We start from the raw sequence: 26,348 nt of genomic DNA on the forward strand, positions 1-26,348 counted from the left end.
ATGGATGCTCATTTAGATAGCACTAAATACCAGATATCTCCAAACTCCCACCACAATTACAGATAAGGCGCTTAAGAGCTGAAAACTAGATTCAAACTCCTACCACTCTTTGAGGAGTCACCAAGTTGAGGAAGATTTTTCTTTGGCAGATGGACATGTGAGAGCTTCCTCAGGAACTAAGGAAATTCCCTTGTCTGTAAAAGTCTCAGACCTGTCATTCCTTCTCCAAACATCTTTTCCAGCTGTTCGTCTAGACAGGCTGCATTATTGATGCAATGGTATTTGCCTCTTTACCCTTTTCATAGTCTCAAAACTTTGTTGAAATCAATGACAGTCCTTGAAAATAGTGGAAGTTACATTTTCTAAAAATTCATCTAGTACTAAACAATAGGCTGCATATTGCCGTTGTCTTTTAAGTAACTTCTTTTGCTGTTCAGTGGTAGGTTCTTCCACTACTCACTCTACAAAAGCACTTTTAAATCCATCATTGTGATGACTAATGTTACAATATAAAATCTTCCCCTACATAGCTTACAGCTATTATACATCAGCCACACAGGTGAAAAGAGGCAGGTGAGCAATGAATAGATGGCAGGCAGTGCTCTGAGGGACCTGAGCCTCAAAGAAAAGAGCTCAAGATACCACACCTGAGGGTAGGCCTGGCTGAGTGATTTTGAGTGTGTGTGGTTTAAAATGCTTAAGTAGTGAACAAGATAACAGAGACAACTCTTGAGCTTCTGGAAATCAGATCAAAGCTCACTTAGGGATCTACCTGGACGCAGTGAGAGACTGCATCCTGCTTGGGGCAGGCCCACAAGCTGCTTCCCTAGGACATCTCTGAAGTAGGCCTGCAAAAACAGCCAACACCAAGATGCCACAGAGAGCTGAGCAGGCAGACCCTGCCTGAGCTCAATGTGACTAAGGAAGCACATGGAAGGATCTTTTGGAAGACTGGGGGGAACACTAGGAGAGCACGCAGGGATAAGCACAGCAGCAAAAAGGATTTTTGTAAGTATATTCAGAGAGTGATAAATGGGAGCTCACCATTGAATAAGAGAGAGGACCTAGTAACAAATTACACGGGAAAGACTGAAGTACTCAGTGAGTTTGTGTTTGTTTGTTTTAAGGTCGTGTTTCTCAAGGGTTAAGGTCTGCTTCCCAACCTCACATTTCCCCAGTTCTATTATCAGGATGTGCAGAAAGACAGCACTGCACACTGCAGGAGACAAGACAGATAAGGAGTACAGTGTCTTTGGAGTGAAGGTAACTAGTCTTATATCAAGCTTTACTGGACAGCAGCAAGCAGCTTCAAGAAAGCAATCTTTCCTCTATTTTCAGTGCTTTGTGAGACCACATTTGGAGCACTGTGTCCTATTTTAAGTTCACTAGCATAAGAAAAACACTGGAGCACGTCCAGCAGTAGGCTGCCAAGGTGGTCAGGGGGACTGGAGCACAAACCACTCCCTGGAGAGTATAAGTGAGTTTGTTCAGTCTAAGAAACAAAAGCAGATTCTGACAGGAACACGCCACAGTTTTGCCCTGCTGTAAAACCCAGTATAAGCAGAAGGAGGAAGAAAAAAACAAAACAAAACAAACAAAAAAAAACCTTAAGAAAAAGGATTTAATAGGGACATACCAATATAGAAGCCTGGTACACGTATAGCAGAAGTTGATTTGTAGGAAATGTATGCCTCTTCTATGGAGCTTAACAAAATTGCAGTGTCAGGCTGCCCTTACCTCCCATTTCTGTCATTGTTGCTGTTCTCCTGTTCCATTACTTCAGGGACTATAATGCAGAGAATTAGATCTGAAATCAGAAGTGCTGTTTACATTTTAAGGTCCTTTTTGCCTTTTCTCCCAGGTAAATACATTAACATTTGCTAGCCACTATTATAACTCAGAAACACTGTACTGAAATTCACTCTTTTCTACCTACAAAGTAAGATCTGAAGTTACTGGGTTTTTATTCTAAACAGAAATACTTGACATTACTATAGCAAGATACAAAGAAATATGCTTAGTACCAAATGTTATGATTCCCCACTCAACTTTTATGAGAACTCCTACTGATATGACCTGAAATATCATTCTTTCAGCATGAAGTCACTGAAACGCTCTTAGATGGAATCAGTCCAGAGCATCCTTGTGGAAGTACTTTACCATTACTAACTGGCACTTAAACACAATATTACCACAACTTGCTGTTGCTTTCTTCTTTAGGAGGCTGCCTTCATTCAACAAGACCATGTTGTCAGGTTACAAGGACATGCATCATTGTGGAAAAACTTGTATCCAAAGGATTAGGCTAGTCCCCAAGCTGTTTTTGTAGCCTTGTCTATTTGGAAACCTGCCACATTCTTTGGTCAAGCTACAGCTTTATTCTACTGTGAGAGTGAATACCCTTTAAGAAAGTAGGGCACAGTTAAGGAAGAGTGAAGGAGAAGACAGAAAGGGCATCAACTGCTTTCTGATGGAATATTACACACAGCTCTTGAGTTATATTGACTGTCATCTTCATCAGCTTGTAAAAGAATTCTGAACAACCTCCAAGCAAAGTGCATTTTCACCTCTCCACTTGATCACTAACACAGACAAGGGAGGTTGCAGCCTGTTTGCTTATTTGATCTGTAAGAATTCTGATTATCTGAAAGACAGACATGTATCAGTTCTTGGCATGCAAAGGCAATATACATACATCACATGTACTCACAGCACATAAGCATTTTGATCAGAAATAGCAGCGTTGGTTCGGATCATCAGTAAAGTTAATTGTGCATGAGCCAACTACTAGTACACCCAACCAGTTATTTCACTGCTTGTTTGATATGTTGCTGTTAGTTACAGTTATTACAATTCTAAATGATGCACAACTCTCCCATCAGACCATAAGGTTAGAAACAGGCAACTAACAGAGCTATGGTTTGCTCAGATTCTCTTCAGAGTGGAGAGAGAAAGGGAATGTGAGGAAGCAAAGCAACACGGGAACTCTAAGCTGTTCTAATTAATTCTAAATTTCTAATTTCTGAAGTTCTAAGCTGTTGGAAACGAAGTATAAAAAGGCCCATGCCTCACAAAGTTTTCCCTTTCTCCACCTGCAGCCAATTTATCTTATTTAGCAAATTATCTCTACTTTTCCTTAAGTCCCTTGGATTATCAAAGAAAACCTCTCAACTGGGGGCAAAGCAGGGAAACAATACTGACAGTCTCACAGCAACTTCCAAAGTTCTAGCAACCATGGTTTAGAAACAGAAAAGGCTATGAAAAAGTTAGATAATGGCAATTCAAATGAAAAATCCCTCTCCTCACTACTGATTTTACATTCTCCACAAGCACTCTCAACACTGCACAGACTTTCACTGTCTTCACCCTACTCCTGGAAGAATTCAGAATTCTACTCATCTCAAAGAATAAAATGAAGGCTAAAGGGTGGGAAGAAGAGAAGGGAAGAACAAAAACAAACAAAAATATTTCTCATTCTCTATACACTCAAAAAGACTTATATTTTTCTCTAACAGTGACAGAACAGTCTTCAACAAAAAGTTTAATGTTTACTAATGTTTAACCAAAATTAAGGCCAATATTAAGTATACAGGAGATTTGTAGCACAAGTATTTGACAACTCTATGGAAAGATCAGACTAGTAAACAATGTAAGAGCTAATGAATAAGTTTGCCTGGGCTCAAAATTATTAGCAATTATGAATATGCCAAAACACAGATTCTTTATTGGTTGAAATAATTCTTTTTCTGCTAATAAAATATAATTTTTAAATTGCCAAATATTTCAAGTACAGTTTTGTAAAATCCCATTTATTTATATGTAGGTTTTTGGGTTTTTCTACACCTGAACATTCAGAACAAAATCTTCCACTTCTCTATACTTCAGGCTCTCGCACAAACACTATGCACTCAAGTTTTCAAGCTAGCATATTCAGAAGTATTCACACCTAAACAATAATTCTATCTCAATTTACTCAACCACTTTCCTCCACAACTACCTTTAAATATCACATAAGAATTCATCCTTGAGAAAGAGTAAGAACCAGCAGGTTTGTTCTTTATTACTCATTTCCTGACAAAAATTTGCTCCTACAGAATACCAGTCAAGAATACAGAAGACTTTGCTGAATTAGAATGATATCTGAATGTTTTAAATCAAGACAGAACTATTTGAAAATTTATTTCAATGCTGTCACCTGAAAAGCACATTGCTAAATTCCTTCCCACCAATCCATCCCCTCCTCTCATTTTTCCACTACTTTCCCTGAAAGAAAAGGCATACCACTTAACTTCAAAATGTTAAACTTTCAACAGCTTCTTGGAGGAAATATTAACTTAAATGTTTCCATTAGATCAGCAGCTTTGCACATGTTATTTGTTTAAACGTTTCTTCAGTTGTTCTAGATGTCTTGCATCAGTATCCTGTAGAATTAAGACAGTGGCTTTAGACTGAAATGGATTGAACTCTATAGTCATCAAACAACAGAGATCTATCAATTGTTTCTGACATCTTTCTAAACCACCCTTAAACTTTGGTTGCAAAGCTGGATCTTTTCTCAACATATGCATTTCAGGCACTGAAAACCCTATCAAACTTGTAAGAATATCATCAGCAAAATCTACTTCAAGGTAAGCGGAACCATCAGAAACTTTAGCTTTTATACACCAGGACCCATTACTGCTTGAGAGGTTTCCAGTAAGAGTTACAATAAAACACTTCACTTTCACAACTGTAACAGTTTCTGGCTTTTTTGCAAGGAGAAGGGAAATGTATGTGAAAGGTGGACAATCTAAATCAAGATCACATGTATTTTCTGGTCTGCAAAGACTGGCCCGCTGATCTGCTTCTGGATCAGTTTTTGAGAAAGATACAGGATCCTTGTTCAACTGCCTGTTGTAAGGAGCATGACGGGATTGACAGCTGCTCTCATGCAGGCCTAAATCATTCTGTCTTTCTTCATGAGGACTTTCCAAAAGAACAATTGCCGAGCTGCAGGCCTGAGGTACACTGTTACACTGTAAAAAGCCACTATTATCAGTTCCATCTTCAGTAGATACCGTTCTTCCCAGATTCTTTTGCTCACTGATAACGTCTACAGGCTTTTCTCTCTCATATCCATCATCTTTTTCAGAAGTTTCATTTAAAGACGAACGACAGGAGCTTTGGTATGTATGTGGAATTCTCTCAGTAGTTAAATTTACATTTCCATTCCTTGCAACTGATGGCACTTCTTCCAGCTCTCTTTGGATCTCTTCTTCCAGAAGAATGGCATCTTCCAAAGGAAAGTCATTTAAAAAGGCATCATCATACTCCACAGGAGGCGGAGTTTGTTCATCTGAACGAGGCAAAAGATTTATTGATTCCTGTTGCAAAGTATTTTCATTGTATGTAGTGAGTGAACCTGAGGCTGTATTAAAATTGTTAGTCCTACTGCAGTATCCGCTTTCTAAAGATGTTTCATTGTTTAAAATAAAGTCATTATTTTCATCAAGACTGGCCAAGAGCTCTTCATCCGAAGGGCCTAGAGTTTGTCCTAATTCATCCACACGACTTGGAACAATTTGTTCATGACCAGGTTGTCCAGTAGAATCAGGGTTCTCAGCTTCTCCAAGTAATCTAGCAAGGACCCTTTCCTGAGAATACTCCTCCAGAAGAGCAGCTACCTCACCACCCAACAGTTTTACATTTTCTGGTTTAAGCAAAAGGACCCCAAGACGATATGCAACATTACCATGCACGGTGATTTTTGTTCCAGGTGGAAGGTTGCTATGGAGGGCAGGCACTGGCTGATACTCCATGCCTTGGATTTGATGTATCCCATCAGTTAGCTGCAGCATCAGCATTCGGGTAGGCTTTGCTTCCCAGGGCTTCTGGAATGCCTGAGTATTGGCTGTTACCTCTTCATTTGCAGTACTTTTCCCTCTTACCTTCTGCAACTGGGAATATGCTGGTTGGCTAACATCAAGCAATGAATCGATCTGCAGGGAGTAAAAGCCAGACAGCTCTCCTTTGGGGGCATCTAAGATGCCATCTGGCAAAACTGGATATTCCAGATCTCTTAGATCGGTAAACAGCCATTGCTCAAACACCTGCCTGTTAATTTGAGCTTGACTTAAGCTACTACCACCATTTTCTTCCTGAATCCAATTAATACATGCTTCCAGCCATATCGAAGGAACTTTAACGTGCCACGTGGATGAAAGCCAGGTTTCCACTCTTGCTGTGACATTAGGTGTAGTCATTTTCATTCAAGCTAAAACAAAATCCAGAAAGACATATTTACACTTCTGACAACAGCTGAATTTATAAAATATATTTCACTTCTATAACACTGCAATTTGCTCTCATTTAGGAGCCCAGCTACTCTGTGACAACACAGAATCATTTTCAACTAGAAACACTTCCACTGATGCTAAAAATAAATATGCAATTCCAACATTTAAACAAGTAAGCTTCAGTTGGCATCAGCAACCTATGCAATTTGCTCATGGAGGATCAGTATTTAGACTTCAACACCCAGCTCTTCTTGGTGAGTCCTTACCTGATTATTTAATCAGAAGCATATAACCGTTTCCCTCTTGCTGTGCATAGCAAGACCAGACCAAAACAACTTAGATTTCATGACCAGAGTTACATACAAAAATGGTTATCCTATTTACTTTTTCTTTTCTTCTTCTGGGTGCTCCTGTTAACACTGGATTTACTTCAGGAACTGACCTGACATTCTCCCATGCATGAACAGAAGCAGAAGGCTCCATCCACAACACAGACCTGCTCACTCCTGTGGCACTGGAGCTGAGAGCTTCAGGCCTGACAACAGGACAACATGAAACACCACTGCTGCCTCCAGCCTCAGGGCAGGGTTTGACGAAGACACCTCAGGGCAGTCAGCACCTGACGATCACTGAGGACTAAAAGGCCGCAGCAGCTTCTGCTTAGCTTAGGGAGCAGTTGTGTGTATTCAGGCTGCATAATCGCGCCTGCAAGTACTTCATCTCCAAGAAAGGGTGCCTAAGGAGCTACACAGTGAAACCCAGCTGCCAGGGCATTCAAGATACACAGTGCCAGGTTTTGGCCGCTTTATCCTACAGCAGTATAAACGAACACCTGCCCCCACGCTCCCTAAGGCCCCACCACAGCACCACCAACGTGCGACCGCCCGAGCCGTGTTCGAGGGCTGCCAGCAGGCGCGGAGAGACCCCAGGGCACTTCCGAAGCGCCCCGCACTTACCGAAGCCCCAGTCCCAGCTCTAGCTCAGGAGTTACCCCAAGCCCGCGCGTCGGGACAGCCAATCACAGCCCCACTCCACGCGCCGTTTTAGGCCTCGCGAGAGCCCCGCCCCACCGCCCTCCCTTGTCCCGGCGCCGGGAAGCAGGCGCCAGGTGGAGTTTTCTTAGGCGCCATTTTCTCTGCGCGCGTCTGGTGCACCGTCGGTCTCATTCACCGTTTCCCGCTGTTTCTGCTGCCACCGCCGCTCCCGGGGCGCTTTTCCGCCCGGCAGGTAGGAGTACCAGCGGGGCGCGGCGGGTGTGGCGCGGGACGGCTGGCACTGTACTCCCGTGAGCAGCCGGGTCGGCCTCGCCGTGGCTCACTCGGAGGGCGGAGCAGGGTCCGCCCGCCGCGCTGACGGGCAGCGCTCTCCCCCAACGGGGCGGTGGCAGGGCCGCGCGGTGGGGGCGCGGCGGGGCCAATCGTTAGGCGGCGGCGGTCGCGGAGGTGTTCGTTGGCGGCTGCTCCCCTTTCTCTGCTGTGCGCGCGGTGGCCGGCGGCGGCTGCAGGTAACATCTGCCCCCGGCGAGGTGCGGTGTGGGGCGGTAGGGCGTCCGCTGGGCTGGGGGAGGTGGGCGCGGGGAGGCCGGGCCGCACCCCTCCGTGACACAGCGAGGCGAAAGGCCCGGGCGGACCGCGGGATTTAGGAGGGTCCCGCGGTGTAGATGAGGAGGAGAACGGGGTGAGGAGGATGAGAGGGCTTGTGGGGGCCCCACACGAGCGGTGCGGCCGAGGCTGGCGGCACTGCAGCGGCTGCTCTGGAGGGCGGGGGAGCGGCTGCCGCTTCCTCTCTGTGCCCGCCCTTTGGTAACTCTGCGCCCGGGGCGAGTTGTCGGCAGTTATGGCGGCGGGGGGAGGGCTCTGACGGCCGCAGCCTGCGCCGAGGGGCCGCCTCGGCACGAGGCGGTACTGCCCGCTTGCCGCCTGTCTCTTTCCAGATCTCCGCTTGCTGCCACATCGTCCCGGGCGGCGATACGAGAGTCGCCGGCCGCCTTCTTTGTGTTCCCCCGGGCGGGTGGGGAGCGATCTCCGTGCGACCGCATGGTGGAGGTTCCTCCGCCGTCGGCTCCGCCTAGCAGCGGGCAGGCGCCATTGCAGCCGCCGCCATTTCTGCTGCGTGCCGCCGCCGCCGGGAGCTGCGGCTCGGGCTGCAGGTTACGTAACGGCGGCTGCCTGGGAAGCGGGCGGCAAGGGAAGAGCGGAACGGAACCGCTGCGGCCTTTCCCGGTGCTGTTCTCGGGGTTACGGTCGCAAATGCGGCCGCCCGTGGACGCTTTATCCTCTGTGTGCTTAAAAGAACGTCGCGTTCGTCAAATTAATGACACCGGTTCGATTTACAGAGCAGGCACTGTAGCGAAGAGCATCTTAAGTACATGTGACGGGGGAGATCTGGTGTGGGCGATCAGTACAGGAGGCCGGGGGAGATTAAGCTCTGAACCAAGATATTTCATTCCCTTCCCTGCGGTGCTGAAGTTCTTGGAATGGTGGGAAGTAGAATAATCGGTGTTCAGATGGGCTGATTGAACCTTGTAAAAATCTCTTTCGCCTCATAATAGCATTTTGGCAATTTCTGGTTGAGGCTCCTTACACAAGGTAAAGGCCGGGAAGGCGCTGCTGCCGCCTGTCCCCTACAGTGCGATTTTAACAAGTTAACAACGTGCTGGGAATGCCTCTAAAAAGTTGTGCTCGCCTCCCTGTTTTCCTTTGTGTAAACCAGTCTGTCAGACAGTTGCTGGAAACTGAACAATAAGTTACCGGGGAGGCGAGTGGGTTGTGTGGTGCTCTGTGTAGAAATTAAGTTTTGGAAGAAATTAACGTTGCCAAATTACTCCTGTCTGGGCTTGCAAGTATTTCCAGATGGACTTAACAAAAGAAGGTATATTAAAATGCCTGCTAGTTAGTTGACACGAGATTTAAAAAAAGTAATGTTAACAATTACAATAAATAAATTGGTTTTTATTTGATATTGTTCAGGATTAAACGCTAGGAACAGAGGAATCATATTCGTCTAAGTATCTGAAAATCAGTTAATAACAGTAATTACTTAATATGATAAAATGCTTGGAAACTATGATACTTAAGACTATAATTGTTTATTTGTAAGGCTGTAGTTTTGTTTAATATAACCTCATAGTGGTGTCTTTGGCCTTGGTATATTTTTCTCATTTTATAAAGAAGAGCTTTACAGCATAATCTTGGGTCAGACATCTTTTTTTCTGGATGTTGCGATAATCATAGCTGGAAGCAAGGGGAGTCTCAACTCATTGATGCTGTTTTCGTAGGTTTTGGAAGTGATAGGCTGTTGGATTTTGATCCCGCCCAGAATACTTAAGGTTTTTCTCCAGAAGGATATATAGCAGCGGTAAGTTCCTGAAGCAGGCATTTATCTTTGCTTTTGCTATCTTTTCAATATAATGCACAATTCACCTTTTTATGAAATAGGTATGCTAGCTCTTTTATTCTTCAACAGAATTGCCTGTTTTTGCCTGCCAACCTAAGAAAAAAAGGTAATGGAGACTGAACAACAGGAGGAGACCTTTACCAACACAGAGACAAATGGTAAATTTTTTAAAGAATTTTTTTTTTTTAATAAGGCTTTTATAATTTCATTGTTTCTAAACATCTTGTAATGCTTTAAATTGTATGAAATAAGCATTTATCAGCTTTAGTTTTGCATTCTGCATTAAATCCATTTCCGAGCTCTGTCTGACTTACTTTTTAAGCATGAAAGGATAATTTTTCTTTGGATATTGCCTAAATGTCTGAGGCTGTGTAAAAATATCAGTAGTGTTTCTTAACAGTATTTTTGCATTGCAGGAAGTTAGGGAGGTAGTGCTGAGTTGATTCATGCCAGTTTTTCCAAACAGTGTTTGAAATGCTGCTTTCCTGTTATTTCACCATTATTTCAGTGTTGGATGAGCTACCTTTGAACTTCTTGGTTGGAAGGTTTTTCCCACTTGTAAATTGCAGGAGGAACTACTGGGCAGGTGATGCTGTATTGTTTTAAACACCATGTTGCTAATGTGTCACCAACCAAGTGTATAGTATTGTCACTTAAGTCATGATTCTGAGGTTTTTAAATGGGATCTCAATAACTGATGCAGGCTGATAATTTCAGATTTTTTACAAGTTTTTACAACATATTTTACAGGTTTTTACAACCTGTAGACTTGCTATGGATGCTGAGAGTGGACGTCAGCAATTGGGCTGATAGGAAATAATGTGTTAGAAAGGGGAAAAACTTGAAATTTGTTTCATTTTGTTTTGACTTAGAAAGTTAAATAAATATTTGTATTTCCCCCCTATGGACCTTTCTACAGGCAAACGTCCTGCAGAAGATATGGAGGAAGAACAGGCCTTCAAAAGATCTCGGAATACAGATGAGATGGTGGAATTACGTATCCTGCTTCAAAGCAAAGTAAGCTGTCTTTTTATTATTGCTCTGTTATTGCTTCTAGTGTTGTTCAGGACAGCTTTGACGAAGTGTGAGTTGGGACATAGGTTTAAAAACATGCTTTATTTAATGTAAATAGAACTGGTTCTCAGTGTGCATAGGTAGTGGTAAGACTATTGTGATGGAATTTTCTTCAGTAATTTGTTCAAAGGGTAAGTTTTTGAGAATCTGCAGGTTTATTTATAGAAGACACAAATTCTGAAGTAATAGAACAACAGAAACGTACTTCTGCTTTTCTTGCATTTGAGTGGATTGTTACTTTGGAGGAGGGGGAAAGGGTTGTGTGACTGTATGTTAGTATTCAGAAAGGAAGCAGTTAGAGAATGGTCAACCAGAAATTGTTAATCATGTGTGGGAGTTGTGATGAGACCTTCTTGAGATTTTAATGACTTTCACTGACAGATTTCCTAAATCTGTTTAAATGCACTGGCAAGAAAAAAATGTGGGAATAATGCTTTAGGGATTGCAATAGCTTCATGCACTGGTGTAAATTGTTGCTGTAAACTTGCTATGTATGAATTTCCTCTACTGCTTACAGTTGTTAAGGATAATATATGTTGTCTGAAGTATCTCAGTCTTTTGTGTTGGCACGGGGAAATATCTGAACTCTGTGCAGCATTTCTGACCAGTAATCAGGTTTCATGGAAATGTTTGTGTGCTGTTAGCCCCAGGTATGAACTGCATGTTGTACTTGAAATAACCTAGAGAAAAAATAAAAATGAAGTTTTGTAATTAATTTTCTTTTAACTCTGCTAGTTTACTTCTGATGCTTCTTTAGAAACTTTCAGAAAGTTGGTAATTGTTTTCTGTCATCTTTGCTTTTTGCCAAATGTACCACTCTGAAAAGTCAGTTGACTTAATTAGATGTAAACCAGAGGAAACTCTTAAAATTATCAAGAATCATTTGGAGTGCAAGAGTGAAATTTGTGAACATTACATAAAAACAACCAAAAAAAAAAAGGTTAAATTAGGGAAAATGCTGATGTTCATAGAATCCACTTTTTTAAACTTGTAGTCTTAACTGTGAGGTAGCTCTAACGTATGCAGAATTGTCTAGAGACAGAAATTTTGAATTGAAATAATATTAGTTGCCAAATGAAATGTTTCTCCCTTAGAATATATTAGAGCTGTTGGTATTTCTCCTATGGACAACATTTATTTGTTTGTTTTTATTTGATCCAAACCTTTCAAACTCAAAACAGCAGGGTACCTCCTGCTCCTTTACCCCCTGCCAGCAGGGTAATATGAAAGTAGATACATGATTCTTATTCTGAAATTCAGAGTTGTTGGCAAAACGTGACTTCTGAAAACTCTTTTTTAGAACGCTGGAGCAGTGATTGGAAAAGGTGGCAAAAATATTAAGGCACTTCGTACAGACGTGAGTATATATGAGTTTGAACTAATTTAACACCAATTCTTTCAGAACACTACATCGAAAGCTTGGTTACATTCATACTTGGAAATGGGAGCAATTCGACTCTAGACACCAGTAGTCTAGCTGCAAGCTATTTGTAGGTTGTTAGAGTAGGAAACCTAGTAATTAAAGCCCATTTTGACTTGTGGGAGAAGAGGTTCGTGTTGAAAAACCTCTTTCCTTTCGAATAGAATTCCACTGAATTACACACTACAACTGAGTTAACATCCTGATGATAAATACTGATAAATCTTAAAACCCTTAATTTTACCATTTCCCATATGTGTGAATCAATTATGGTGCTGCTGAAACCATTGCAAGTGGCTGGCATAACCCAGTGATAGAAGAGTTCTTTAACTTCCTTCCAAAAAAACAAAAACAAACACACAACAAAACAGGAAAATGGTCTGTCCATTCCTTAACAGCTTGCACATAAAACACAGAAGGATTAATGTTAAGTTTACTTGATTAAAATATGGGCACAGAACAGTAGAGAAACACGATTGTATTACTTAGAAACATTTTTCAGCAGTCATGACTTAAATGTTTATTCACTTTTTATAGTGGGTTGACTCTTCTGATTAGACACATGTTCAGCATTAATGTTATGTATTTATAAAACTTGGCAACGCTTCTTAAATTCTATTTGTTTACACTCCTGTACTTAACATCAACTACAATTTCAACAATTCTTTGAAGCAAAACTCTGTTCAACACAGTATTTGGCGACGTCTCAGTACAAATCTGTTCCACCTAAGGTCATAAATACAGCAAGTAGGTTTAAGCTGAAATGGTCAGGAATCATACATACGCTCTCTTTGGCAGCTAGTGGTTTTCTCGTTTTTATTTATTTTTTTCTCTTTTTTTCTTTTTTGGTTTTTTTTTCCTTCTTCTTCTTCTTTTTTTTTTTTTTTAATAATACATCACCGAAATCCAGATAATTTAGACTGGTCTGGAAAACTAACATTCCCAATTTGCCCAAGGTCTTCGTAGTATCAGTCTTGACAGGTTTTGTGTCTGCCCTCATGAACCAGCCTGATACTGAAACATCGTATGTTAAAAGTTAGTTCAGTCAGATAGAGTGACTCATTTTTAAGGTCCACACTGGTAAGCCGCAGTCATTGTAGCAATCCGTTATTGTGTTAGCCTTCAGAACAACGTAAGCTTGTTTCATTAATTGAGAGTAATGAGTATAGTTTGTATTAAATTAAAATTTATTGCTTTTCCCCCTTTTCCCTCTCCTTGTTTTTTTGGCCATATATCTCCGTTGCCCATGTACTGGATCGTCTTGCCCCTGCGTTGCCCACCATGACGTTGGCCCATCCGCCCCTGAACGCCCATGTGAAAACCCTGGTTGGCTATGCCCAAAAATGTGCTCGTTGCCAAACGGGTACCATACTTGACAACTTCTGATTGAATACCCATGCCCAATGCCAACATCCACGAACGCCAATGACCAATGCAGTACAATGCCAGTGTTTCAGTCCCAGACAGCAGTGGCCCCGAGCGGTATGTCCCAACAGTTTATGCCTCACTGCCTGATTAGAAAGAGAGAAATGTATTTTATTACCTGCCTTTATATAATTAAATAGTATCCCCTTATAGACGGTGTATTGTTTTTTTTTCAAGTTTTCTGTCTTATTTTCCCCATTAAGTCTTTTTTGTCACTGAACTTTTACGTGAGTTGCCCACCCAAACAATCCACTAATTTTATTTCAATGGAAGGAGCACAGCTTCAAGTGTTGCATATTCGCTGCATTGTAAATCAAATTGTTTCAAAGTAGTCTCTCGCTCTGTCTTTGTGGCCCACCTTGCTCCCTCAACATTGCCTGTTCATAATTATTTCTGATGAAATGCTAACTCTGGTTCACTTTCCTTCACTTCTCATTTGTATTGTCCTTTTTTGTCTTGCATTTGTATTTGTTTTCTTGCAGAGCCCATTAGTAATCTAATTTCTAACTGGTATCATAACCTTACTCCAGATACAGTGTTCACCACTTGCATATCCCCACTTATACTACGAGAAGGTGTGCCAGTTTTACAAATGTAACAGCGAGGGAATCCTAAATTAGTGGTGGCGGGGAACATGAATATTCACTTCTGCTTTCAGTTCTGCGTCAATTTCTTGCCCACTTAATCTGAGCCCTTCCAAAAGCCCATTCTCTCTCTCTTTCTATCTCTCTCTGTCTCTCTGCAAGACCTACCTAATTTTATCATGCATATGTATTGGCTGTAAACAAAGATGCATGTGTTCTGAATTCAGAAAACAGGTTTACTTTATTTGGGGAATATTCACTAAGTTCTTCAGTGCAGTAAATCTTGTTAGAATTTTTCGTATCATTGTGAATAAAAAATTTACTTCTGCTTCTTCTTTTCACCTTCTCTGTATCGTCTGGCACTGTGGGTTCTGGCAGCATCTTGAGTATAAGTGCGGATATAGAGACAATTGGAGAAATCTTGAAGAAGATTATCCCTACTTTAGAAGAGGTGAGTTTCTTAATGTTTTTATTCCTTAGACCAACAAGATTTGCTTTTGAAATGAGATAATTCTAGATGATTTGCCACTTCTTAATACATTAAATTAGAAAATACAAAACAAAAGCCTTTTAAAGAAGGAGTACCACCCTCAAACTACATGTTGACATCTTTTCTTTTGGTAGGTGGCAGAAAGAGTGGTCTCTAAATTATAAGTGAATATTTGGAGCAGCCTTTCCCTTCTTCTTGCTTTCAGAACACTTGTCTCCTCTAACTTTTTCCAGTTCGAAGTACTTGTATTCTTATTTGTACCCTGCCTTGGTTTTGTGAGCTTGTTGCACTGTTTACCATCTTCTGAAATTATTACAGAAAGTTATGCAGTGTCATAAAAGAAGTAAGGAAGATGACATCAGTTTATGTTGAGGCAAGATACTGTCGCATCAAAGGAAATAAAGGGTTACAGTTCTGCAGTTGACTATGTCATACTATCATCTTTGGAGGAAAAAAAATTGTCTTATTTTCTTCTCTAACATATATTTCTGACAGTATCAACACTACAAAGGCAGCGACTTTGACTGCGAGTTAAGACTTCTTATTCATCAGAGTTTGGCAGGAGGAATTATTGGTGTCAAGGGTGCTAAAATCAAAGAACTCAGAGAGGTAATGTTTCCCATTCTCCCAAGACTTGGCTTTTGTTCTGTGTGTTATGTGTTCATAAGGTGTAAGTATCTTCTATTGGATAGTTCCTTATTACCATGGTGCGTGTGATTTCTGTATCCTGAGATTTTTATTGGAAACATTCAGAAATAAAGAGATGATTAATAATAGAGCCTAGTACTTCAAGCTTTTAAGCAGTGTTACTGGTACAGTAGTGTTTATAAAGTACATTTCTAAATTTAAGAAGTTCGCCGTGCCTGGAAGGATCTACTGTATAGGCTAGATTCCTTGGAGCGAGTGGCTGGGCATTCAGAATGATTTAAAGTGAATCCATTTCCACGCACACTCATGATGATAATGCAATAGATGTTTGAATATCTATCTAAAACTTGTAGACCATTACTTTCTTTCACTGAAGGAATGAAGGTTTTGTTCAAAACAACTAACGGTCTCTATGAACGTAAAAGACCTTTGTTCTCTATCCTTTCTTGGTATTGTGTGAGGCAGTTTCAAATCAGTTCAGGTACAAGCTGATAAGTCTGTGTATGTTGAGAAGGCAAGGTGGCTAGGCATGTAGTCTTGGCAACATTGCTATATTACAATGCAGTAATATCCAAATCATGTTTTCCTGACAAGTGAAAGTTAATAAGACCCATAAGCTTGCAAAGGATGTGTGATTTTTATGTTAGTATTTAGTTCAGTGATGGTATACGTTAGCCATAAATAACAATGGAGAAAAAAAATGAACTTTTTTCTTCTTAATACAAAAATAATAATTTTAGGGCTTTAAAATATACATTCCTAAAATTAAATTTATTGTGAGAATTCAAAAGTAAGAAAGTACGTAAAATAACTAGAAATTCAATTGCCTTTTGAGTTGATTATTTAAAAGTATTTTAGTGGGCTTCATACCCAATTTATTTTCATTGAGTTTATAAAGTTGTTTGAAATAATAATATTTCAGAATTTTGTATTTTCTTTTCAATAGAACACTCAGACCACCATTAAGCTCTTCCAAGAGTGTTGTCCTCATTCAACTGACAGAGTGGTGCTTATTGGTGGAAAACCTGATAGAGTTGTTGAATGTATCAAGATTATTTTGGATCTTATCTCTGAGGTAATGCTTATTACATTTGATTTTTTCTTTTGGCATTCTTGAGCAATAGGAATCACTTGGTTGGAACATTACATCTTTCAGTTTCTGTTTTGAGTTCAGTACCTCCTACTTTTCTGGTAGCAAAGTGCTGGAATCTGAGATTTTCCAGAGTCAGGATGCACTTAAGCAGTTTTTGTACTAGTGGGACATCATTCATGTTTCACTTAACAATAATGCAAAAATTGAAAAATCAAGGCAATTGATAATAGCAGTTCCTCTATCATCGTTACGTTTACAGGAAACTCGTTGCCTCTTCCTTTCTTAACAAGTATTGTGAAATCAAAAATAAGATGTACATACATAAATTCACTTCTGAACATGTAATATATTTAAATATGCTAATCACAATGGTGTTAACTTCTTGATTGTTTATTTTAGTCTCCAATAAAAGGACGGGCACAGCCTTATGATCCCAACTTCTATGATGAAACGTATGACTACGGTGGCTTCACTATGTTTGATGATAGAAGGGGACGTCCAGTGGGCTTTCCTATGCGTGGGAGAGGAGGTTTTGATCGAATGCCTCCTGGCCGTGGTGGGCGACCTATGCCTCCATCGAGAAGAGATTATGATGATATGAGCCCTCGTAGAGGACCTCCACCACCTCCACCAGGTCGTGGTGGCAGAGGTGGCAGCAGAGCTCGTAATCTTCCTCTTCCTCCTCCACCACCTCCTCGTGGCGGGTAAGTTGTTGCATAAATACATTCTATGAAACTCTAGTTGTGTTGAATTGTGTTCAGATTTCCAGTGTTTGCTTCGCACTTCCATTCTAGTAGTGATTACAGAAGTTTGTATATATTCCTTTGAAGTACTTTGAAATGCATTGGAATTTATTTTGTGTACTGCAGCATGCAGCCTGGTAGAACTGTGGCCATTGTAGGGTTCTTTATGTCATTCACTACGTGGCTAAAGTAGTTACGATTTAAGGTGCATGAAAATCATGAATATGAAAATTTGGATGAGAATGTAAGAAACCAGTTTATGATGTGATTTATGTGATGGTTTTTCATTTCAGAGATCTGATGTCTTATGACAGAAGAGGCAGACCAGGAGACCGTTACGATGGAATGGTAGGAGTTTAAAATTCACATTGTTGCATTTTATAAGCTCAATTCAGCACTTAGCTGAAAGGTGCTGTTGCTAACATACTTGTGTAGTGTTTTCTCTGTAAGAGCAGTCTCTCCTCAAAAGGAATACTGAGGAGATGTTGCACAATAAACTTAACTTCCCCTGCTGCCCCCCTTTCCCATCAGTATCACAGCAAGTTCTACTGTGTGTTATCCTGCAAGTTTTTATACAGTGATGTTCTTTTAGATTTTCTTTTTAGAGAAAATTTGAGAAACAGGAGATGATAGGCTTTTCAAGCAAAGAAAACATGTTATTCATGAAAGCAGTCTTAGCACACATGCTAAAAAAAAACAACTAAAATCAATTGTATTTTATATTTTATTTACTAACTTTGTTTTACTAAATTAAAAACATTAAACCATATTAGTGCTAGTATCTGCTTGGGGCAGGAGGGAAAGGGAAAGAAGGCGGAATCATAGTTTATGGAAACTTTAAAAACTACCCTGACATGCAGCTTCTCCAGCAATCACCTGTAGTTCTAATAGATTCCTGTACTTGTAACAGGAAGAAAAATCATAGCTGTCTGTGGTAACATTTTTTTTTTTTAATTTAGCTTTGTTGGGTACCTTTCTTAAAATGACAGGTGAGATGAGATGAGACTTTTTTTTTTTCAAGTTTTTAAAAAATATCCTTTAATGAATGAAGAAGAAATAAAGAGGAAGTATCAATAAATGGGTTTTACGCATCTCTTCCTTCTGGCAGTAAGAGTTTCTGGAAGTACATGTTAGAAAAATGCTGCATGCTCACTAGAAGTGTTGAAATTTAAGTCTTGTACTTAACAGATAGTAAAAAGTGTTGCCTACACTACTTAATGTCCTAATAAACTAGAAGAATCAAAAAATATACCAAAATAATTATTTATATATAGGTTGTCAAAGATGAGTTCTTGTGTTTTTACACTTCATGAAGCTGACCACAAATACATATAAACATGGCAGCTTGCCCTTTCTCAGGTATCTGGGTTAGCTTAGTCTTGCTTAGCTCTATTCATTCCCAAGTGGAAATGTCTTCTAGCTTTGTTTCCTTCCAGCTAGAATAGAAAAACTGTATGGATTCCTGTTTGGTCTGTTAATCTGAAAATTGACCTTTACTTTCTTGACTTGAGTGTCCATATGAAAGTGGAATTCCGTCTATTCATTTTCATAGACCAAAAACACTGCCTTATTTATTGTGTAGATGCTCTTCTCAGGCAGACATCTCCAAAATCTCAGAGATGTTAAATGTAAAGAGTCTTATTTTACTAGTTCTGATTTCTAGAAAAAGAGCAAATTTGTAGTATTTAAAAGACCATTAAGACTAAATGTTGAACCATGTATTTTTGGGATGCTGAGAAGGCATCGACAGCCTTGTAAATTCTGAGGTGAAAATAAATTTCATTTTAAAAGAATGTTCATTTTCCTTGCCTGTGGGGCATAGCCTGGCTTACAGTTGTAATTGTGCACTGCTTTTGCAAGGGTTCATTTGACTTACTATCTCTGATCTGAAGTTTTTTTCTGAAGAACAGAAAAAAAGTTCTCTTAAGTAACTAAACATTTCAGTCTTGTAAGAACTCAAGATCAAAAGCCCGTTGGACCATGAAAATATTCTGACAATTGAGGAAAAAAATTGAATGTGTTCTTTCTTTTAACATTCCCATTCCTGTGGCTCTTTCAAATACATAAATGCACGCAAAAACCTGTCAGCAGTGGTTGTGGATGAACTCCAGTAGGCAGGGAAGCACCACACAGCCACTTGCTCATTCCTGTTCTGTTGTGGATAGGCGGAGCACTGGGGGGTGAAACTGTGAACTTGTTGATCCAGATGAAGACAGTTCAATAGGTGAGGCAAAAACTGCACATAACAAAAGGAAAATTTTAAATAAATAATAAAATATAAAATACAGAATTAAATACTTAAAGTATAAAATAAAAAATACAGAATTATCAGGTTGTTCTTATTACATACCTAAAGCATAAACCTAAAGCATGGCATCATAAAAGCTACCATGAAGAAACTTAGCTCCATCTTAGCTCAAACTGGTAGAAAAATGGATAAACATAAAAAGCTACTTTAGCTTAACTGATAATTTATATTATAGTAAACATTATAAATTGACGTTTGTAGAGAATTAAAATGAAATGCATTTCTTAAATATGCTGCATCTTCAGAAACTTTCTTGGAGTGTATCTCCACTGTTGAGGTAATATGCTCCTTCAGATGATTCCTAGTTCTTTTTTTTAACTTTGGAATGTGAGTGTAAGGTGGAATGATACAAAGATAGTAACAGATATTCAAAAGGTTATTTATAGGGAAAAACTCACAGATATGGATGCCTTCACTGGGAAACACTGAGGCAGTTTCCAAGAGATGCTGCCTTAGTGGTGGTCAGCCCTTAAATGAGGTCTCGAGGAGGTGGAGACAAGCTCCATTCCTTCTAGGAGCACAGCTAAATAACTCTCACCTGGGTCCCAAGTATTGGGTCCCACAGCTGACCCAATACTTGCCTCAGCTGATTAATCAGGTTCAAGCTGTGATTACCAATTTCCCATACAGTGAGTATACATATGTTCCTGTATAAACACTGCAGTAAAAGTTCATACACTTCTGAATGCAAATACTATTCATGTTTAAAATGTTTGACACAAACTACGTGGAAAAACAGTAAAGGAAGAATATTTGACATCTCTTTTATTTACCTAAGAAGGGAAAAAAATGAAAATTTCTAGGATGGGTTAAAGTTAGAATAACAGGTTTTGGCATTGATGAGGCCCACACGCATCTTCTGTAACAAGCAATAAAAATTAATGCATTAATGTACCGCACTTACACTGCCTTACCCAGACAGTGTTTCATCAGATTTCCATTCTAGTACCAAAAGTCATTAGCACCAGTAAGTCTTTAGACCAGAGGATTTGGTTATGTGTCTTAAGACCTTGCAGCTAGGGTTTTAGCAGCTGTTTTTAAAATGTGCAGGTGAACTTTCAATCTGTATGCTGTTGGTGTTCCATGTTACATGTCATTTTTTAACCCTGCACAGGTCCATGCCTTTGTAGTATTTTGGAAACTATATTTTTACAATCTCCCATTAATGTTTTTCAGTGCTTCCTATAGAATTCTGAAAGTACTATATACTGTGTGTTGTAAAAACATAATTAAATTTCTAGTGGAGGTAGGAAGCAGTATATTACTAACAAACTGGTTATGTTAGGTAAACAGAAATTAGTTACATGAGAAGCAGTGTCCTTGATCTCCTTCTGGCATCAAGGTGATCCCGGATAGTTTAGCATTAATAAACATTTTTAAAAACATACAGGATAAAAAGAACAGTCTCTATGTTTTGCTGTTGTCTGTCTACTTATGTAGAAAATACATTGCACTGCAGTAGTAGTGAGTGTGACCAGTTAGGGGTCTCTTAAGTTGAAAGTAAAAGGTAACAAGTCTTGTAATTTGTCTAAGCCTTGTACTTTTTCATCTCTGTTGTACTACAGGTAGTTCAGAAAAGTGTTTCGTGGTACCAGCTTATATTGGGTTTGGTTGCAACTAACCTTTAAGGCTCTAAGACATGGCCTTACACCTGTTCTTTTCTTCCTCTTATGTTTTGTGTGGAAGATGATGCAGTGTCATGTAGATGCCTGTGATGACATGCAGCCACCAGAGCTGGTGAGTGTCCCTGGTCTTTTTTTCCAAGAGCTTCTGTTGAATTGGTTAAGTGATATTGGTTTTTCTTGAGCTTGAATATAGCCAGTGGCAGCTTTCATAGAAGATGGTAAATCTTCTGACTCGGAACTGGCAACTTGTCCTAACAGTGTGTCACGTACATGTTCTGCTAATAGAAATATGAAAGAATGTAGCAGTACGGCCAGAAGAGAGGAATCCAGTGTATCTTTTATAACCTGTTTCAATGTTTTAAACAGTAGTGTTTAATCCATAACTGATGCATTATAATTGCAAATATTTAGGATATGTATTTTGTATTGATTTTGTTATGTTGCTTTCTCCTATAGCAAATAGGAAATACTAAAAGTTGCCTCTTATTGTTTGTGTATTTGAGAATATTCAGTTTGAACAACAGGTTTTAGGAAGGGAATTTCTGACAGGGTTCTTCAGGCTGTCTAGGAATTGTCAGAAGTGATGGCAGACACTAAACATCAGTTGTTACCTCACACAAACACTGCAGCTGTATTACTTAGTTGCTGTCAAATTCATTTGCTGTCCTGTAGTCTTGGGAGGAATAGCAGAAATGCGAAAGGATTCTTCTTCATAACAGTTTTGTCTAAAAAAAGGCTTCTGTAGAGCAGCAGAGATGTGTTTTTAAATCTGCAGCATGATACTCTGATTGCTCTCTGAATTAAGTCTTAAGCAGTGCCTTTTCTTTTCCTACATATTGTACTCTCAAGACAAGCTCTGTTATGCTGTATTATAATCTGTGCTGCTAAGCAGTGTGATTACGCTATATTGATTACTCTAAAACAGTTAAAGAAGAGGTGAGAGAAGTAGGACTTTTTGAACTGGAGAAGGCTTGAGAGGGATCTCATCAGTGTATATAAATACTTACAGGAAAGTTGCATAGGGGATGAAGCTAGGCACTTTGCAGAGGTACCCGGAGCCATTACAAGAGGCAGTGGACAAAAACTGGAACGCAAGCGGTTCACTTTGAACACTAGGCAGCACTTCTTTACTGTGCTGGTGACAAAGCGTTGGCAAAGGTTGCCCAGAGAAAATGTGGAGTCTCCTTGGAGATTTTCAGAAGCCACTTGGGTGTGTTCCTGGGTACCTTGCAGTGGGTATTCATTCTTGGGAAGGGTTGGAGCTGATGGACCCAGAGGTCCCTGCCAACCACAACTATTCTGTGATAAGTTGAAGAATTTGCTGCAAGTCACTTCAGTGTTATTGTTCCAAAAAAGTAGAAGATAAATAGCTTTTTGAGAAATTTGTTGCATTACAACTTTCTCAGTCTGGTAGTTGCAATGGGTTGACCTTAGCTGGCTGCTAGGCTTTGTCTCAACTGTGCTCTTTCTTTCTTTCCTTTCTCAACAAGACAAAGACTGAAAGTAAAATTAAAAAGCTCATTGGGTTGATAAAGGAGACAAACTATCAAGTGCTGTCACTCAGTTTGGGGAAAATTCATGTTGCTTTTTCCCTTGAAACTGTAAGAAAGGTGAGGCAGAGACGCTAAACTTAAAATACCTTCCCCTCTGAAATCATCTTTCCAAGCTTAACTTCAGTCCTTCAGTCCTGACACCTTCCCAGCCCAAGCAGTTCAGTGGGGGAGGATTGGCCTTGGTGGGTAGTAGTTCGTAACAGGTCCTCTCTGCCACTCCTTCTTCTCACTTTCCTTTGCCCCATAATATTGGCCCTGAACTGGTTTACCATCTTTCCCTAACTGTACCAGAGCAGGTCCTTTGCAAAGGCTGCAGTTCTTCATGAGCTTCTTTGGAATGGCACCTCTCAATGAGGTACCAGTCCTTTGAGAACAGACTGCTCCAGTATGGGTCCTCCACTGGACACATGCTCCTACCAGAAAAACATGTTTCTCTTTTAACTCCTGACATGGGCAATAGTTCCTGCCAGGGGGATCTCCTGTGCAGGCTCTCTATGGGTATTGGCTCTCACATGATCCTCTGGGGACTGTAGTGAAGCAAAGGATGATCTCATTCAGAGACTGCAGAGGAATGTGCTCTGGTGGTCTAGGGCACTTCCTGCCCACACCACCACACTGCAGTCCTACTGTCCTTGGTATCTGAAGTATTCTCTCTGTCACATCTTTCCTTACTTACTCATCCCTCTCGCAACTGATACATGTCATCTTTTTCCCTTTCTTAAATATGGTATAACAGAAGTGCCACAGAATATGCTGTTAGGTTCAACTCTCTCCAGCAGTGGGTCTGTTTTGAAGACAGCTGGAACTGGCTTTATCTGGGCACAGAAGCAACTCTTGTTTATTCTTACACAGGCCATTCCAGCAGCAAAATTCCAGAAACGGAACTCTAGAGAACTGCTTTCATAGGAAAAGAATAAAATGAGGGTTTGTGCATTTAGAATGCTCTAAATGAAATTAAACACTTGGATACCAAGTACCAGTCTGAATCCTAAAATCATTACAGGGATTTGGATTTGATGCATGGTGTTATAGCAGAACAGAAGTAATTTGTGTCATGACTATCTGTTTTAAGAAAGAAAAAACTATGGCATAATTGAGAGACAAGTTAGAGAGCTGTATTTAGATTTGAGTTGTGTTTTAAGATATAGATGAATGAAGTCAGAAGGCTGACAGTCAGTGGCAAATGTTTGGTCACCAAAATGAAGCTTTTGTCTCTCCTGAACTACATCGATAATATTAATGAAGCTGTTCTCACATCTCTTGATTTGAAAGTTAGGTAGGCATCAAGCTGTCTACCAGCAGCTGAATTAGAAAAGATTGCTTGGAAAACTGCTATGTCTGGATTGTTAATGTCTTTTTCTGTCTTGTGTCCTTGAGGTTTTGACAGGGCAGGACAAGAAGTTAATGAGATTTGCTCCCCTTTTGTTTCATCTTGCCATCAGAGGTTTTCTGGGGAAAGATGGCTGGTATACTTTTACACCTCTATATTGCTAGTAACGTGTGGGGGGTGGGGTGGGGTTGAGATTTCTGCATAAAATGGGCTCAGAGTTAGCAGTGTGTTACTTAAAATGCAAACATGTTAATGAAGCATGGCTATCCACTAGTTAAGTGTTTTTTTCTCTTTCTGTTGCAGTTTGAGGGTGGCTCTGGATATGGTAAGTTTTTATACAGAACCTTAATACATAACTAATTATGAAGTTATCAAAGGGCTTGATACATACATTTAAATCAGACTATTCTTATGCAGGGGGTCGTGGTTCATATGGGGATCTTGGAGGACCTATCATCACAACACAAGTAACAATTCCCAAAGATGTAAGTAAAATGGTTTTTCTTCTAACTTGTTTCTTTAAGATAAAGTCACAGAGACACTCAGAACAATTTTAATAGTTAATATTGAATAATAGAAATGGCCCACGTAACTTCTTTTTCAAATGATGAGTCAGTTCTCCCAATTTTATCCCACCTGAATTTATGTACTTGGTATTGCAAAGGGGAATGTTTTGAGACTGTAAAGGGGGAAGCTGCCCTAGCAGTTCTTAAAATTAAAGAACTTTAAAAAAAGTTCTTAAAATTAAAATCAAACACTGCTGTGACTTTTCTAATAGTTGTTATGTCAAGATATATCAGTAAATGAGTGCTTTGCTTTCTCCCTTAGCTGGCAGGATCTATTATTGGAAAGGGAGGTCAGAGAATCAAACAAATAAGGCATGAGTCTGGAGCTTCAATCAAAATTGATGAACCACTAGAAGGCTCAGAAGATCGGATTATAACTATTACGGGAACACAGGACCAGATACAAAATGCACAATATTTACTGCAGAACAGGCAAGTTGAGGTTTAATGTTGTTCTCACTGTTAGTTTTAAGTTGATTTATGTTTTCCTGGTAAATTCTAAATTTCTTCTCTGTAATAGACGTTCTTGGAAGGCAGGTTTTAAGTAACTATTTGAACCTAACTTCTCCAGTGGTAGTTCTGCCTTGATTCTCCTCTGTTTTCCATTCTAACTAAAATGAAGACATCCTCTAAACTAATTTGCTGGAAGACACCTTAACGAAGCAGTCCTCTCATTTCTCTGGTGAAAACTGCTGCCCCAAAAAATTAAAATAATAATAATAGAATAAAAAAAAAACCAAAAACCAAACTACATGCATTAAATTACATAGAGCCTGTAGAAAAATGTAGAAGATTACGGTGGATGTTGGTCTGGTTCTGTGTGGAAGACTAGTGATTTTGTTGTTTTTAGATAATTAAATTGACAACAAATCACAGTCTGCCATATGGCACAGATCATGCCTCTACAGGACAAGTTGAAATCAGGACAATTTGGTGCTGTTAAGCAGCATTTCACACCGTGCTAGCATTACTTTGTCATTTCTGCCAAATACAAATAACAGCTTCAGATATAATTTGCTACGTTTCGCTTTATTAACGTTAGCTGTTGTAGTAGATTTTAATGTTTAACTTAAGTGTTGGGCTTTAGATCACTAATACCTAAGTGTGCCTGAAATATTTGTATATGTGAATATATATATATGTATATAGATAATTACTAGCAGTTAATCTGTTGTAACTATTTTTAATGTATTACAAGTTTTGAAATGTAATCTGTTCTAAGAATGTCATTGTAAATGTTGATGCAAGATGTATGGTCAATCATTCTAATACCTGCTTTTTTCTTTTTCTTTTATAGTGTGAAGCAGTATGCAGATGTTGAAGGATTCTAATGCAAGATTATTTTTTCTTTTTTATAGTGTGAAGCAGTATTCTGGAAAGTTTTTCTAAGACTAGTGAAGAACTGAAGGAGTCCTGCAACCTTTTTTTTTTTTTTATCTGCTTCTGTTTAAAAAGCCAACATTCCTCTGCTTCATAGGTGTTCTGCATTTGAGGTGTAGTGGAATCTTTGCTGTCCACCAGATGTAATGTTTTAGTTCCTTACAAATATTTTGGGGGAGGGAAAGGGCGCGCGAGACTAACATGGAAGTTTTGAAACAGCAGAGAGAGTGAATATCATTTTTGTTCACTGTTGGTGGTAAACTCTAATGTTTCTTTGTAACTGTTGTGAACACCCTGCTTTTATGTACACTGTACCTTTTGAAGGGGGATAATACTGGTAGTCCACGTGTCCTTGGCATCCTTTGAGAGCAGCGTGCAGAATGTAATGCTCTTTTGTAAGAAACATTTTTGATTTTTCAATAAATCTAGTGAACCTAT

At 39.7% G+C, this 26,348-nt stretch overlaps 2 protein-coding genes across 30 annotated transcripts; one reads left to right on the forward strand and one right to left on the reverse strand.

The window, feature by feature from the left end:
* Window positions 1-1,603: 1,603 nt before the first annotated feature.
* Window positions 1,604-7,607, reverse strand: RMI1 (RecQ mediated genome instability 1). 3 transcript variants are annotated; one of them, XM_085530330.1, is made up of 2 exons: window positions 7,446-7,607; window positions 1,604-6,253 (listed from the first exon to the last, which is right to left on the reverse strand). In XM_085530330.1, exon 2 carries the CDS (start codon window positions 6,246-6,248, stop codon window positions 4,371-4,373), a length of 1,878 nt encoding a protein of 625 aa, XP_085386456.1. In that variant the 5' UTR covers window positions 6,249-6,253; window positions 7,446-7,607; the 3' UTR covers window positions 1,604-4,370. The 3 variants fall into 3 exon arrangements, with proteins under 3 accessions (XP_085386456.1, XP_015704691.1, XP_085386457.1); XM_015849205.3 differs by lacking the exon at window positions 7,446-7,607 and adding an exon at window positions 7,232-7,269; XM_085530331.1 differs by lacking the exon at window positions 7,446-7,607 and adding an exon at window positions 6,718-6,833.
* Window positions 7,357-26,347, forward strand: HNRNPK (heterogeneous nuclear ribonucleoprotein K). Of its 27 annotated transcripts, none has more exons than XM_085530344.1 (17): window positions 7,698-7,779; window positions 8,209-8,863; window positions 9,553-9,632; window positions 9,741-9,829; window positions 10,591-10,688; window positions 12,046-12,102; window positions 13,604-13,647; window positions 14,553-14,625; window positions 15,160-15,273; window positions 16,259-16,387; window positions 16,805-17,109; window positions 17,442-17,496; window positions 21,143-21,193; window positions 24,268-24,289; window positions 24,367-24,449; window positions 24,793-24,962; window positions 25,828-26,347. In XM_085530344.1, the coding sequence occupies exons 4-17, from the start codon at window positions 9,781-9,783 to the stop codon at window positions 25,859-25,861; spliced, it is 1,284 nt and encodes a 427-aa protein (XP_085386470.1). In that variant the 5' UTR covers window positions 7,698-7,779; window positions 8,209-8,863; window positions 9,553-9,632; window positions 9,741-9,780; the 3' UTR covers window positions 25,862-26,347. The 27 variants fall into 27 exon arrangements, 25 of the variants coding, with proteins under 25 accessions (XP_085386468.1, XP_085386473.1, XP_085386463.1 ...); XM_085530345.1 differs by having other exon boundaries at window positions 8,209-8,424; XM_085530349.1 differs by having other exon boundaries at window positions 8,209-8,424; window positions 25,889-26,347.
* The last annotated feature ends 1 nt before the right edge of the window (window position 26,348 follows it).

The sequence above is a fragment of the Coturnix japonica genome, chromosome Z (genome assembly GCF_054131305.1).
Source record: "Coturnix japonica strain WE chromosome Z, WE-NBRP24, whole genome shotgun sequence".
NCBI classification, from domain to species: Eukaryota; Metazoa; Chordata; class Aves; order Galliformes; family Phasianidae; genus Coturnix; species Coturnix japonica.

Excerpts from the sequence above, each read along its gene's own strand:
- RMI1 (XM_085530330.1), bottom strand. The coding sequence starts at position 6,248 with ATGAAAATGACTACACCTAATGTCACAGCAAGAGTGGAAACCTGGCTT.
- HNRNPK (XM_085530337.1), top strand. The coding sequence starts at position 9,781 with ATGGAGACTGAACAACAGGAGGAGACCTTTACCAACACAGAGACAAAT. Across the intron at positions 17,110-17,441 it reads CCACCACCTCCTCGTGGCGG|AGATCTGATGTCTTATGACA; the intron begins GTAAGTTGTTGC and ends TTTTCATTTCAG. Across the intron at positions 24,963-25,827 it reads CAATATTTACTGCAGAACAG|TGTGAAGCAGTATGCAGATG; the intron begins GCAAGTTGAGGT and ends TTTCTTTTATAG.